This window comes from Macaca mulatta, chromosome Y, assembly GCF_049350105.2.
Source record: "Macaca mulatta isolate MMU2019108-1 chromosome Y, T2T-MMU8v2.0, whole genome shotgun sequence".
NCBI classification, from domain to species: Eukaryota; Metazoa; Chordata; class Mammalia; order Primates; family Cercopithecidae; genus Macaca; species Macaca mulatta.
The window spans coordinates 11,485,904-11,501,131 of NC_133427.1; the positions used below are offsets into that span (position 1 = coordinate 11,485,904).

Sequence of the window (15,228 nt, forward strand, 5' to 3'; positions counted from 1 at the left end):
TGGAATGTGAACAACAAGTAGGGCTTTTTTTCTAGTCATTGTTCAGAGAAGGCAACAAAAGCAAAGGTATACCCTTACATTATTCAAGTACATGGAAAATGTCAACAAATGAATACTGAGGAACTATTTCACCACTCTTTTGTTACTTATTTTTCATCAAAGAAAATGTCTTTTAAACTAAGACCTACATAAAAAGAACTAAGAAGAAAATAAATGTTATTTATCACCAGTAAGTGATAGATACTTTCTTGGATAATATAGTCCATCAACTATATAAAGAAGGCAAATCCTTCTTTAAATATCACAGTAGCCAGGATGAGAGAAATTAGATGCCAGAAACTCATGGGCTTTATAGATACAGTAAAACACATCAGAAATCTACCCATTCCAGAACCAGTATATATCCAGAATTCAGCAATCTATATGAGGAGGTATCTGGAAATCATTTCAAGTATAGAATACCCAGATGAACTGTAACCTCAGAAAGAATAAACTAGGCAGACGAACAAGGACAGCTGCTTTCAAATATTTTTGGAACAGGCTACATGGGGGCAAGGCAGTTCAGATGTTTTAGAGGTAATACTCTTATTTTGTTGTTCCTATTCTTATTTAAGAGTAATTAACAACAAAATATTTCTGTTTCACTTCAACAATTTTTTTTTACGGCTGGTAAAGTCAGAGGCAAATCCCAGGCAGATACATGCTCATTCTAAAGGCATATTAATATTACCTTTCTTGGATTATATAGTCTATCAACAAGTAACTGAACACTGATCATTATGTGGACCAGCCATTGCTGAAGAACCCAAAACCCAGAGAGAGAAAAAGGCACTGTTGCTCTCATGGGAGTTTATAATTGGGTTAAAAACAAAGTAACAAAACATAACACATTAATATAAAGAAGGATTTTTTTTTTTTTGAGACAGAGTCTCACTTGCAACCAGACTGGAGTGCAGTGGTGCCATCTTGGGTCCCTATAAGCTGTGCGTCCTGGGTTCACACCATTCTCACACCTCAGCCTCCGGAGTAGCTGGGACTACAGGGGCCTACGACCACAAGCACTTAATTGGTGTTTGTATTTTTAGTAGAGATGGGGATTCAAGTGTTAGCCAGGAAGGTCTCGATCTCCTGACCTTGTGATCTGCCCAAAAATGATTTAAAAACATTTGTAGGGCATATACGACACGGAAAAAAAATCAAGAAGAACAGGGAGTGTATGTCTGGCTCATTCACTTTACCAGAGGTACTGCATAACTCCTGGGCTCCCCAACAGGCCACTGTGGTGGTATCTTGGAAAAATAGAAAAGAAACCAAAATTACACAAATATTCCTATACATTTTCAAAAACACATGAGATACACAACATTGGTATACTTATCATGCCAGATCATTTGTTATCATAATAAAAGGAACACAATAGAAAAAGAAGTACTTTAGGTTTTGAATCCCCGAAGTTCTTGTTGTTATTTCTACATATAATACCTCACATTTTACCTAAATTTTCTGGACATGGCATCATGTAAATCTCAAAGACACTAGTTCTTTCAATTTATTACAATAGATATGGTAATGGGTCATAGATATAGTCATATCTATGAAAAGAGACCCAGAGAAATACTATCATGAAGCAGCAAGCTAAAATTAAAATATAATTGGAATTCTGTGATCTAAGAATTGGGTAATAATTTTATTTCACTCTATATCTCTACAAAATTCATGGAAGTCACTCTGGATGTTTCAGCTCTCTGATGGCAAAGATGAAAAAAAAAATAAATGCCGCAGTACAGAAGTGGACACCAAATCCCTGAAAACTGTTCTACAGAAATTATATTGCTTTGTATATTTATGTCAAAATTCATTGCATTGCTTCAAAATAATACAGAAGTCTTCATTGAAGACCAATTCTAAGTGTTTTCTTAAATTTATGTACATTTCACTAGTTTAAAATGACAAAATATTCAGGCAATTTGTATAAACAATTTAAAGGCCTACATAGTATCTGAAAGTAAAAGATTTTAGTCTCTCTTCAATTACCGCATAATAATATACAGGAAAGTGATATCCACCAGTGATGACCTGACATGGTGAATTTCGGTAAATGGGATATGCCTGAAAATAAATTTCACAGAAAGAATGAATGAATATGGTAAAACATTCTTTTAATTAGAAAGAAGTATCATTCCCCTATAACAAAAATATGAACAATTAAAAAATATTATTTTTCTACACGCAACTATGAAGAATTCTAAATGAATGACTGTCTTTAAGAAGAAACAAACATTCTCTGTCAATTGCTACCCTTTCTGAGGGGAGGGAGAACAATTGACGTAAGAAGTGACTACTACACCAGGTAAAGTTTACCTTATTCATACAGTGTACCACCTTTGCCCACCCAGAAGTTATTTCTTACACTGGTGATAAGGCTCTATTAAGACAATTTCAATGTAACTTAAATTAATACATTTGCTACTTCTTTGTCAAAATATTTCTAGACTGTTTTGTATTTGACAATATTATAGGACAATATGAAGTTCTCCTACAGACATTATGTCTTTTTCTGTATTTCATTTGGAAAAACTAAGGGCAGTATATAATCCAAAACTGAAAAGAGACAGTATAATGTCCTTCATGCTTCAATAAATACTTAATGATTGAAAACATATATAGCAGCATACTTGAATACACCTAGATTCATTAATGGCTCACACGGAATGTGGGAAACAAGTAGGGCTTTTTTTCTAGCCATCATTCAGAGAAGGCAACAAAAGCAGAGGTATACCCCTACATTATTCAAGTACATGGAAAATGTCAACAAATGAGACACTGAAGAACTATTTCACTACTATTTTGTTACTTATTTTCCATCAAAGAAAATGTCTTTTAAACTAAGACATGAATAAAATGAACTAAGAAGAAACTAAACGTTATTTACCGCCAGTAAGTGAGAGAGTATGTCAAACCCTTCTTTAAATTTCAAAGTAGCCAGAATGAGAGAAATTAAATGCCAGAAACTCATGGGATTTATAGATACAGTAAAACACATCAGAAATCTACCCAATCCAGAACCACAATATATCCAGAATTCAGTAACCGATATGAGGAGGCATCTGGAAATCATCTCAAGTAAAGAATAGCTAGGTGAACTGTAAACTCAGAGAAGAATAGACTAAGCAGACAAATAAGGACAGCTGCTTTCAAATATTTTTGGAACTAGCTACATGGGTGCAAAGCAGTACAGATGTTTTAGAACTTAATACTCTTTTTATTGTTCCTATTCTTATTTAAGAGTAATTAACAACAAAACATTTCTGTTTCTCCAAGAAATTTTTTTTTTACAGCTGGTAAAGTCAGAGGCAGATTCCAGGCAGATACATGCTCATTCTAAAGCCACATTAATATTACCTTTCCTGTATTACATAGTCTATCAACAAGTAACTGAACACTGATCATTATGTGGACCAGCCATTGCTGAAGCACTCAAAAGCCAGAGAGGCAAAAAGGCACTGTTGATCCCATGGGAGTTTATAACTGGGTTAAAAACAAAGTAACAAAGCATAACACAAAAAATAATGAAGAATTTTTTTTTTCTTTTTTTGAGAAGAGTCTCACTCTGCAACCCAGACTGGAGTGCAGTGGTGCCATCTTGGCTCCCTATAAGCTATGCCTCCTGGGTTCACACCATTCTCTGGTCTCAGCCTCCCGAGTAGCTGGGACTACAGGTGCCCACCACAATGCCCAGCTAAATTTGTGTTCCTATTTTTAGTAGAGACGGGGTTTCACCGTGTTAGCCAGGAAGGTCTTGATCTCCTGACCTTGTGATCTGCCCACCTAAAGAATGATTTAAAAATATCTGTAGGCATATATGACATGGAAAAAATCAAGAAAGAACAGGGAGTAAATGTTTGGCTCTTTCACTTTACCAGAGGTACTGCATAACTCCTGGGCTCCCCAACAAGCCACTGTGGTGGCATCTTGAAAATAAAGAAAGGAAACCAAAATTATTCAAATATTCCAATACATTTGGAAAAACAGATGATATATACAATATTGAGGTACTTATGCTGGCTCCTTTGTTATTATAATAAAAGAAACAAAATAGACAAAAGAAGTACTTTAGGTTTCGAATCCCCGAAGTTCTTGTTATTATTTCTACACACGATAAGTCACCTTTTAGCCAAATTTTCTGGAGGTGGAAATCTCAAAGATACTAGTTCCTTGAATTTAGTAACGTAGATATGGTAATGGATCATAGATATAGGTATATCTATGGAAAGAGACCCACAGAACTACTATCATGAAGCAGCAAGCTAAAATAAAAATATAATTGGAATTCTGTGATCTAAGAATTGGATAATAATTTTATTTCACTCTGTATCTCTACAAAATTCACGGAAGTCAGTCTGGATGTTACAGCTCTTTGATGGCAATGATAAAATAAAAAAGTACATGATACCATAGAGAAGCGGACACCAAATCTCCAAAAACTGCTCTATAGAAATGATATTGCTTCGTATATTCCAGTCAAAATTTATTCCATTGCTTCAAAATCATACAGAGGTCTTCATTCTAGACCAATTCTAAGTGTTTTCTTAAATTTTACGTACATTCACTACTTTAAACTGACAAAATATTCAGGCAATTCGTATAAACAATTTAAAGGCCTACATAGTATCACAAAGTAAAACCTTTCGCTCCCTCTTCAATTACCTGATAATTATATACAGGCAACTGATATCCAGTGATGACATGACACAGTGAATTTCGGTAAATAGGATATGCCTGAAAATAAATTTCACAGAATGAATGAACGAATATGGTAAAACATTCTTTTAATTAGAAAGAAATATCATTCCCAATATAACAATAATATGAACAACTTTAAAATATTAATTATTTTTCTACATACAACAATGAAGTGTTCTAAATGAATTACTGTCTTTAAGAAGAAAAGAAATATTCCCTGTCAATTGCTACCCTTTCAGAGGGGAGGGAGAACAAATGACATAAGAGGTGACTATTACACCAGGCGAAGTTTAACTTATACATACTGCCCACTCAGAAGTTATTTCTTATACTGGTGATAAGGCTCTATTAACACAGATTTCAGTATAAGTTAAATTAATATATTTGCTATTTCTTTGTCAAAATACTTCTAGACTGTTTTGTATTTGACAATATTATAGGGTAACATGAAGTTCTCCTACAGATGTTATGGCTTTTTCTGGACTTCATTTTGAAAAACTAAGCGCAGTATATAATCCAAAACTGGAAAGTGACAGGATAATGTCTTCTATGTTTCAATAAATACTAATGATTGACAACATATAGGTAGCAGCATACATGAATACACCCAGATTCATTAATGGCTCATACATAATGTGAGCAACAAGTAGGGCTTTTTTTCTAGTCATTGTTCACAGAAGGCGAATAAAGCAGAGGTATACCCCTACATTATTCAAGTAAATGGAAAATGTCGACAAGTGAGACACTGAGGAACTATTTCATTACTATTTTGTTACTTATTTTTCATCAAAGCAAATGTCTTTTAAACAAAGACAGTAAGTAAAATGAACTAAGATGAAAATAAATGTTATTTATCACCAGTAAGTGATAGAGTATGTCAAATCATTCTTTAAATATCAAAGTGCCAGGATGAGTGAAATTAGATGCCAGAAACTCATAAGATTTACAGATATAGTAAAACACATCAGAAATCCACCCATTCCTGATCCACAATATATCCAGAATTCAGTAACCTACATTAGGAGGCATCTGGAAATCATCTCAAGTAAAGAATAGCTAGGTGAATTGCTGACCTCAGAGAAGAATAAACTAGGCACACACATAAGGACAGCTGCTTTCAAATATTTTTGGAACTACCTACATGGGGGCAAAGCAGTTCAGATGTATTAGAAGTAGTAACTTTTTTTTTGTTCCTATTCTTTATTAAGAGTAACTAATGACAAAACATTTCTGTTTCTCTTCAAGAAATTTCTTTTACGGCTGGTAAAGTCAGAGGCAGATTCCAGGCAGATACATGCTCATTCTAAAGCCACATTAATACTACCTTTCCTGTATTACATAGTCTATCAACAAGTAACTGAACACTGATCATTATGTGGACCAGCCATTGCTGAAGCACCCAAAACCCAGAGAGACAAAAAGGCACTGTTGATCCCATGGGAGTTTATAATTGGGTTAAAAACAAAGTAACAAAACATAATACAGTAATATAATGAAAGATTTTGTTCTTGTTGTTTCTTGAGACAGAGTCTCACTATGTCACCCAGACTGGAGTGCAGTGGTGCCATCTTGGCTCCCTATAAGCTATGCCTCCTGGGTCCAAACCATTCTCTGGTCTCAGCCTCCCGAGTAGCTGGGACTACAGGTGCCCACCACAATGCCCAGCTAAATTTGTGTTCATATTTTTAGTAGAGACAGGGTTTCACCGTGTTAGCCAGAAAGGTCTTGATCTACTGACCTTGCGATCTGCCCACCTAAAGTATGATTTAAAAATATTTGTAAGGCATATAGGACATGGAAAAAATCAAGGAAGAACAGGGAGTGTATGTCTGGCTCATTCACTTTACCAGAGGTACTGCATAACTCCTGGGCTCCCCAACAAGCCACTGTGGTGGCATCTTGAAAATAAAGAAAGGAAACCAAAATTATTCAAATATTCCAATACATTTGCAAAAACAAATGATACACACAACATTGAGGTACTTATGCTGGCTCCTTTGTTATTATAATAAAAGAAACACAATAGACAAAAGAAGTGCTTTAAGTTTCAAATCCCCGAAATTCTTGTTATTTCTACATATAATATGTCATCTTTTACCCAAATTTTCTGGAGGTGGAAATCTCAAAGATATTAGTTCTTTGAATTTATTACGATAGATAGGGTAATGGGTCACAAATATAGTCATATCCATCAAAAGAGAGCCAGAGAACTACTATCATGAAGCAGCAAGCTAAAATAAAAATATAGTTGGAATTCTGTGATCTAAGAATTGGGTAATAATTTTATTTCACTCTGTAGATCTACAAAATTTATGGAAGTCAGTCTGGATGTTTCAACTCTTGACGGCAAGAAGAAAAAAAAATACATGCTGCAATACAGAAGCGGACACCAAGTCTCCGAAAACTGTACTACAGAAATGATATTGCCTCATACATTCCAGTCAAAATTTATTCTATTGCTCCAAAATCATACAGAGGTCTTCATTCTAGACTAATTCTAAGTGTTTTCTTAAATTTTACGTACATTTCATTACTTTAAACTGACAAAATACTCAGGCAATCTGTATAAACAATTTAAAGGCCTACATAGTATCGGAAAGTAAAACACTTTGCTCCCTCTTCAATTACCTGATAATTATATACAGGCAACTGATATGCAGTGATGACCTGACATGGTGAATTTCGGTAAGTAGGATATGACTGAAACTAAATTTCACAGAACGAATGAATGAATATGGTAAAACACTCATTTAATTAGAAAGAAATATCATTCCCAATATAACAAAAATATGAACAACTTTAAAATATTAATTATTTTTCTATATATAACAATGAAGAGTTCTAAATGAATGACTGTCTTTAAGAAGAAACATTCTCTGTCAATTGCTGCCCTTTGGGAGGGGAGAGAGAACAAATGACATAAGAAGTCACTATTACACCCAGCAAAGTTTACCTTATACATACTGCCTACCCAGAAGTTATTTCTTATACTGGTGATAAGGCTCTATTAAGACAGATTTCTATGTACATTAAATTAATACATTTGCTATTTCTTTGTCAAAACACTTCTAGATTGTTTTGTATTTGACAATATTATAGGATAATATGAAGTTCTCCTACAGATGTTATGGCTTTTACTGTGCTTCATTTTGAAAAACTAAGGGCAGTATATAATCCAAAATTGGAAAAGAGACAGATAATGTCTTCTATGTTTCAATAAATACTTAATGATTAAAAACATACAGGTAGCAGCATACTTGAATACACCCAGATTCAGTAATAGCTCACATGGAATGTTAGCAACAAGTAGGGCTTTTTTCTAGTCACCGTTCAGAGAAGGCAACAAAAGCAGAGGTATACCCCTACATTATTCAAGTATATGGAAAATGTCAACAAAAGAGACACTGAAAAACTATTTCACTATATTTTGTTACTTATTTTCCATCAAAGAAAATGTCTTTTAAACTAAGACATTAATAAAATAAACTAAGAAGAAAATAAATGTTATTTACCACCAGTAAGTGATAGAGTATGCCAAATCCTTCTTCAAATATCAAAGTAGCCAGGATGAGAGAAATTAGAGGCCAGAAACTCATGGGATTTATAGATACAGTAAAACACGTCGGAAATCTACCCATTCCAGAACCACAATACATCCAGAATTCAGCAACCTATATGAGGAGGAATCTGGAAATCATCTCAAGTAAAGAATAGCTAGGTGAATTGCTAACCTCAGAGAAGAATAAACTAGGCAGACACAGAAGGACAGCTGCTTTCAAATATTTTTGGAACTAGCTACATGGGGGCAAAGCGGTACAGATGTATTAGAAGTAATACTTCTTTTTTTGTTCCTATTCTTTTTTAAGAGTAATTAACAACAAAACATTTCTGTTTCTCTTCAAATTTTTTTATGGCTGGTAAAGTCAGAGGCAGATTCCAGGCACCATGCTCATTTTAATGCCACAATAATACTACATTTCCTGGATTATATAGTCTATCGAAAAGTTACTGAACGCTGATCAGTATGTGGACCAGCCATTGCTTAAGCACCCAAAAGCCAGAGAGAGAAAAAGGCACTGTCACTCCCGTGGAAGATTATAATTGGGTTAAAAACAAAGAAACAAAACATAACACATTAATATAAAGAAGAATTTTTTTTTTTTTGAGACAAAGTCACCCTCTGTCAACCAGACTGGAGTGCAGACATGCCATCCTGGCTCATTGTAAGCTGTGCCTTCTGGATTCACACGATTCTCCTACCTCAGCCTCCCAAGTAGCGGGGACTACAGATGTCCCCTACAATGCCCAGCTAAATTGGTATTTGTATTTTTAGAAGAGATGGCGTTTCACTGTGCTAGTCAGGAAGGTCTCAATCTCCTGACCTTGTGATCTGCCCATCTAAAAGATTTAAAAACATATGTAGGGCATATGATGTGGAAAAAATCAAGAAAGAAAAGGGAGTATATGTTTGGCTCATTCACTTTACCAGAGGTACTGCGTAACTCCTGGGCTCCCCAACAGGCCACTGTGGTGGCATCTTGAAAAAACAAGGAGGAAACCAAAATTATTCAAATATTCCTATACATTTTTAAAAACACATGATACACACCATATTGAGGTACTTATCATGCCGGATCCTCAGTTATCACAATAAAAGAAACACAATAGACAAAAGAAGTATTTTAGGTTTCAAATCCCCGAAGTTCTTGTTTTTTCTACATATAATACCTCACCTTTTACTCAAATATTCTGGAGATGTCATTGTGGAAATCTCAAAGATACTCGTTCTTTGAATTTAGTATGATAGATAGGGTAATGGGTCACAAATATAGTCATATCCATGAAAAGAGAGCCAGAGAACTACTATCATGAAGCAGCAAGCTAAAATTAAAATATAATTGGAATTCTGTGATCTAAGAATTGGGTAATAATTTTATTTCACTCTATAAAATTCATGAAAGTCAGTTTGGATGTTTCAGCTCTTTGACGGCAAAGATGAAAAAAAAAATACATGCTGCAATACAGAAGCAGACACCAAACCTCCGAAAAATGTTCTACAGAAATGATACTGCTTCATATATTCCTGTCAAAATACATTCCATTGTTTCAAAATAATACAGAGCTCTTCATTCCAGAGCAATACTAAGTGTTTTCTTAAAATTATGTACATTTCACTAGTTTAAAATGACAAAATATTCAGGCAATCTGTACAAATTAAAGGACTACATAGTATGTGAAAGTAAAAAATTTTGCTCCCTCTTCAGTTACCTGGTAATTATATACAGGCAACTGATATCCAGTGATGACCTGACATGGTGAATTTCGGTAAGTAGGATATGCCTGAAAATAAATTTCACAGAAAGAATGAATGAATACGTTAAAATATTCTTTTAATTAGAAAGAAGTATCATTCCCCTATAACAAAAATATGAACGACTTTAAATATTATTTTTCTATATACGACTAGGAAGATTTCTAAAGGAATGACTGTCTTTAAGAAGAAAGAAACATTCTCTGTCAATTGCTACCCTCTGGGAGGGGTGGGAGAACAAATGACATAAGAAGTCACTATTACACCAGGCAAAGTTTACCTTATTCATAGTGTGTACCTCTGCCCACCCAGAAGTTATTTCTTATACTGGTGATAAGGCTCTATTAAGACAGATTTCAATATAAGTTAAATTAATACATTTGCTATTTCTTTGTCAAAATACTTCTAGACTGTTTTGTATTTGACAACATTATAGGGTAATAATATGAAGTTCTCTTACAGATGTATGGCTTTTTCAGTACTTCATTTTGAAAAACTAAGGGAAGAATATAATCCCAAACTAGAAAAGTGACAGTATAATGTCTTCTATGTTTCAGTAAATACTTAATGATGAAAACATATAGGTAGCAGCATACTTGAATACACCCAGATTCAGTAATGGCTCATACGAAATGTTAGCAACAACAAGGGCTCTTTTTCTAGTCATCATTAAGAGAAGGCGAAAAAAGCAGCGGTATACCCCCACATTATTGAAGTACATGGAAAATGTTAACAAAAGAGACACTGAAAAACTATTTCACTATATTTTGTTACTAATTTTCCATCAAAGAAAATGTCTTTTAAACTAAGACATAAGTAAAATGAACTAAGATGAAAATAAATGTTAGTTATCACCAGTAAGTGATAGAGTATGTCAAATCCTTCTTTAAATATCAAAGTAGACAGGATGAGAGACATTAGAGGCCAGAAACTCATGGGATTTATAGATACAGTAAAACACATCGGAAATCTACCCATTCCAGAACCACAATACATCCAGAATTCAGTAACCTACATTAGGAGGCATCTGGAAATCATCTCAAGTAAAGAATAGCTAGGTGAATTGCTAACCTCAGAGAAGAATAAACTAGGCAGACACAGAAGGACAGCTGCTTTCAAATATTTTTAGAACTAGCTACATGGGGGCAAAGCAGTTCAGATGCATTAGAAGTAATAACTTTTTTTAATTCCTATTCTTTTTTAAGAGTAACTAATGACAAAACATTTCTGTTTCTCTTCAAGAAATTTTTTTATGGTTGTTAAAGTCAGCGGCAGATTCCAGGCAGATACATGCTCATTCTAAAGCCACATTAATATTACTTTTCCTGGATTTTATACTCTATCAACAAGTAACTGAACATTGATTATTATGTGGACCAGCCATTGCTGAAGCACCCAAAACTCAGAGAGAGAAAAAGGCACTGTTGCTCCCATGAGAGTTTATAATTGGGTTAAAAACAAAGCAAAAAAACATAATACAGTAATATAATGAAGGATTTTTGTTGTTGTTGTTTCTTTTTTTGAGACAGAATCTCACTCTGTCACCCAGACTGGAGTGCAGTGGTGCCATCCTGGCTCACTGTAAGCTGTGCCTCCTGGGTTCACACCATTCTCCGGCCTCAGCCTCCTGAGTAGCTGGGACTACAGGTGCCCACCACAATGCCCAGCTAAATTTGTGTTCATATTTTTAGTAGAGACGGGGTTTCACCGTGTTAGCCAGGAAGGTCTCAATCTCCTGACCTTGTGATCTGCCCACCTAAAAATGATTTAAAATATTTGTAGGGCATATATGACATGGAAAAAATCAAGAAAGAAAAGGGAGTATATGTTTGGCTCTTTCACTTTACCAGAGGTACTGCATAACTCCAAGGCTCCCCAACAGGCCACTGTGGTGGCATCTTGGAAAAACAGAAAGGAAACCAAAATTATTCAAATATTCCAATACATTTGGAAAAACAGATGATATACACAACATTGAGGTACTTACACCGGCTCCTTTGTTATTATAATAAAAGAAACACAATAGACAAAAGAAGTACTTCAGGTTTCGAATCCCCAAAGTGTTTGGTGTTATTTCTACATATAATACCTCACCTTTTACCCAAATTTCTGGAGGTGGAAATCTCAAAGATACTAGTTCCTTGAATCTAGTATGATAGATATGCTAATGGATCATAGATATAGTTGTATCTATGGAAAGAGACCCACAGAACTACTATCATGAAGCAGCAAGCTAAAATAAAAATATAATTGGAATTCTGTGATCTAAGAATTGGGTAATAATTTTATTTCACTCTGTATCTCTACAAAATTAATGGAAGTCAGTCTGGATGTTTCAACTCTTTAACGGCAAGGATGAAAAAAAAATACATGCTGCAATACAGAAGCGGACACCAAATCTCTGAAAACTGTTCTACAGAAATGATATTGCTTCGTATATTCCAGCCAAAATTTATTCCATTGCTTCAAAATCATACAGAGGTCTTCATTCTAGACCAATTCTAAGTGTTTTCTTAAATTTTACGTACATTTCACTACTTTAAACTGACAAAATACTCAGGCAATCTGTATAAACAATTTAAAGGCCTACATAGTATCGGAAAGTAAAACACTTTGCTCCCTCTTCAATTACCTGATAATTATATACAGGCAACTGATATCCAGTGATGACCTGACACGGTGAATTTCGGTAAGTAGGATATGCCTGAAAATAAATTTCACAGAAAGAATGAATGAATACGTTAAAATATTCTTTTAATTAGAAAGAAGTATCATTCCCAATATAACAAAAATATGAACGACTTTAAAATATTCATTATTTTTCTATATACAACAATGAAGAGTTCTAAATGAATGACTGTCTTTAAGAAGAAAGAAACATTCTCTGTCAATTGCTACCCTTTGGGAGGGGAGGGAGAACAAATGACATAAGAAGTCATTATTACACCAGGCAAAGTTTACCTTATACATACTGCCCACCAGAAGTTATTTCTTATACTGGTGATAAGGCTCTATTAAGACAGATTTCAGTGTAAGTTACATTAATACATTTGCTATTTCTTTGTCAAAATACTTCTAGACTGTTTTGTATTTGACAGTATTATAGGGTAACACTATTTTGACTGAACCTAGGTGTCCAGGCAAAAATAAACAGGATCTGACAGTATAATAGGGTAACAATATTATAGGTAAGTTCTCCTACAGATGTTAAAGCTTTTTCTATACTTCATTTTGAAAAACTAAGGGCAGTATATAATTCAAAACTGGAAAAGAGACAGTATAATGTCTTCTATGTTTCAATAAATACTTAATGATTGAAAACATATAGGTAGCAGCATATATGAATACACCCAGATTCAGTAATGGCTCACACGGAATGTTAGCAACAACTAGGGCTTTTTTTCTAGTCATCGTTCAGAGAAGGCAACAAAAGCAGAGGTATACCCCTACATTATTCAAGTATATGGAAAATGTCAACAAAAGAGACACTGAAAAACTATTTCACTATATTTTGTTACTTATTTTCCATCAAAGAAAATGTCTTTTAAACTAAGACATAAATAACATGAACTAAGAAAAAAATAAATGTTATTTACCACCAGTAAGTGATAGAGTATGTCAAATCCCTCTTTAAATATCAAAGTAGCCATGATGAGAGAAATTAGATGCCAGAAACTCATGGGATTTATAGATACAGTAAAACACATCGGAAATCTACCCATTCCAGAACCACAATACATCCAGAATTCAGTAACCTACATTAGGAGGCATCTGGAAATCATCTCAAGTAAAGAACAGCTAGGTGAATTGCTAACCTCAGAGAAGAATAAACTAGGCAGACACAGAAGGACAGCTGCTTTCAAATATTTTTAGAACTAGCTACATGGGGGCAAAGCAGTTCAGATGCATTAGAAGTAATAACTTTTTTTAATTCCTATTCTTTTTTAAGAGTAACTAATGACAAAACATTTCTGTTTCTCTTCAAGAAATTTTTTTATGGTTGGTAAAATCAGCGGCAGATTCCAGGCAGATACATGCTCATTCTAAAGCCACATTAATATTACTTTTCCTGGATTTTATAGTCTATCAACAAGTAACTGAACACTGATTATTATGTGGACCAGCCATTGCTGAAGCACCCAAAACCCAGAGAGAGAAAAAGGCACTGTTGCTCCCATGAGAGTTTATAATTGGGTTAAAAACAAAGCAAAAAAACATAATACAGTAATATAATGAAGGATTTTTGTTGTTGTTGTTTCTTTTTTTGAGACAGAATCTCACTCTGTCACCCAGACTGGAGTGCAGTGGTGCCATCCTGGCTCACTGTAAGCTGTGCCTCCTGGGTTCACACCATTCTCCGGCCTCAGCCTCCTGAGTAGCTGGGACTACAGGTGCCCACCACAATGCCCAGCTAAATTTGTGTTCATATTTTTAGTAGAGACAGGGTTTCACCGTGTTAGCCAGGAAGGTCTCAATCTCCTGACCTTGTGATCTGCCCACCTAAAAATGATTTAAAATATTTGTAGGGCATATATGACATGGAAAAAATCAAGAAAGAAAAGGGAGTATATGTTTGGCTCTTTCACTTTACCAGAGGTACTGCATAACTCCAAGGCTCCCCAACAGGCCACTGTGGTGGCATCTTGAAAAAACAGAAAGGAAACCAAAATTATTCAAATATTCCAATACATTTGGAAAAACAGATGATATACACAACATTGAGGTACTTACACCGGCTCCTTTGTTATTATAATAAAAGAAACACAATAGACAAAAGAAGTACTTCAGGTTTCGAATCCCCAAAGTGTTTGGTGTTATTTCTACATATAATACCTCACCTTTTACCCAAATTTCTGGAGGTGGAAATCTCAAAGATACTAGTTCCTTGAATCTAGTATGATAGATATGCTAATGGATCATAGATATAGTTATATCTATGGAAAGAGACCCACAGAACTACTATCATGAAGCAGCAAGCTAAAATAAAAATATAATTGGAATTCTGTGATCTAAGAATTGGGTAATAATTTTATTTCACTCTGTATCTCTACAAAATTAATGGAAGTCAGTCTGGATGTTTCAACTCTTTAACGGCAAGGATGAAAAAAAAATACATGCTGCAATACAGAAGCGGACACCAAATCTCTGAAAACTGTTCTACAGAAATGATATTG

At 34.5% G+C, this 15,228-nt stretch overlaps 1 protein-coding gene across 1 annotated transcript in view; it reads right to left on the minus strand.

The window, feature by feature from the left end:
- LOC100271729 (uncharacterized) overlaps nt 1-15,228 on the minus strand; it is a 66,805-nt gene that overhangs the window by 18,807 nt on the left and 32,770 nt on the right. The window contains 10 exon segments of the mRNA XM_077989808.1: nt 1,239-1,289; nt 2,035-2,109; nt 3,921-3,971; nt 4,708-4,779; nt 6,591-6,641; nt 9,230-9,280; nt 10,012-10,083; nt 11,902-11,952; nt 12,687-12,758; nt 14,646-14,696. Of these exon segments, the coding sequence (XP_077845934.1) occupies nt 1,239-1,289; nt 2,035-2,109; nt 3,921-3,971; nt 4,708-4,779; nt 6,591-6,641; nt 9,230-9,280; nt 10,012-10,083; nt 11,902-11,952; nt 12,687-12,758; nt 14,646-14,696 (597 nt within the window).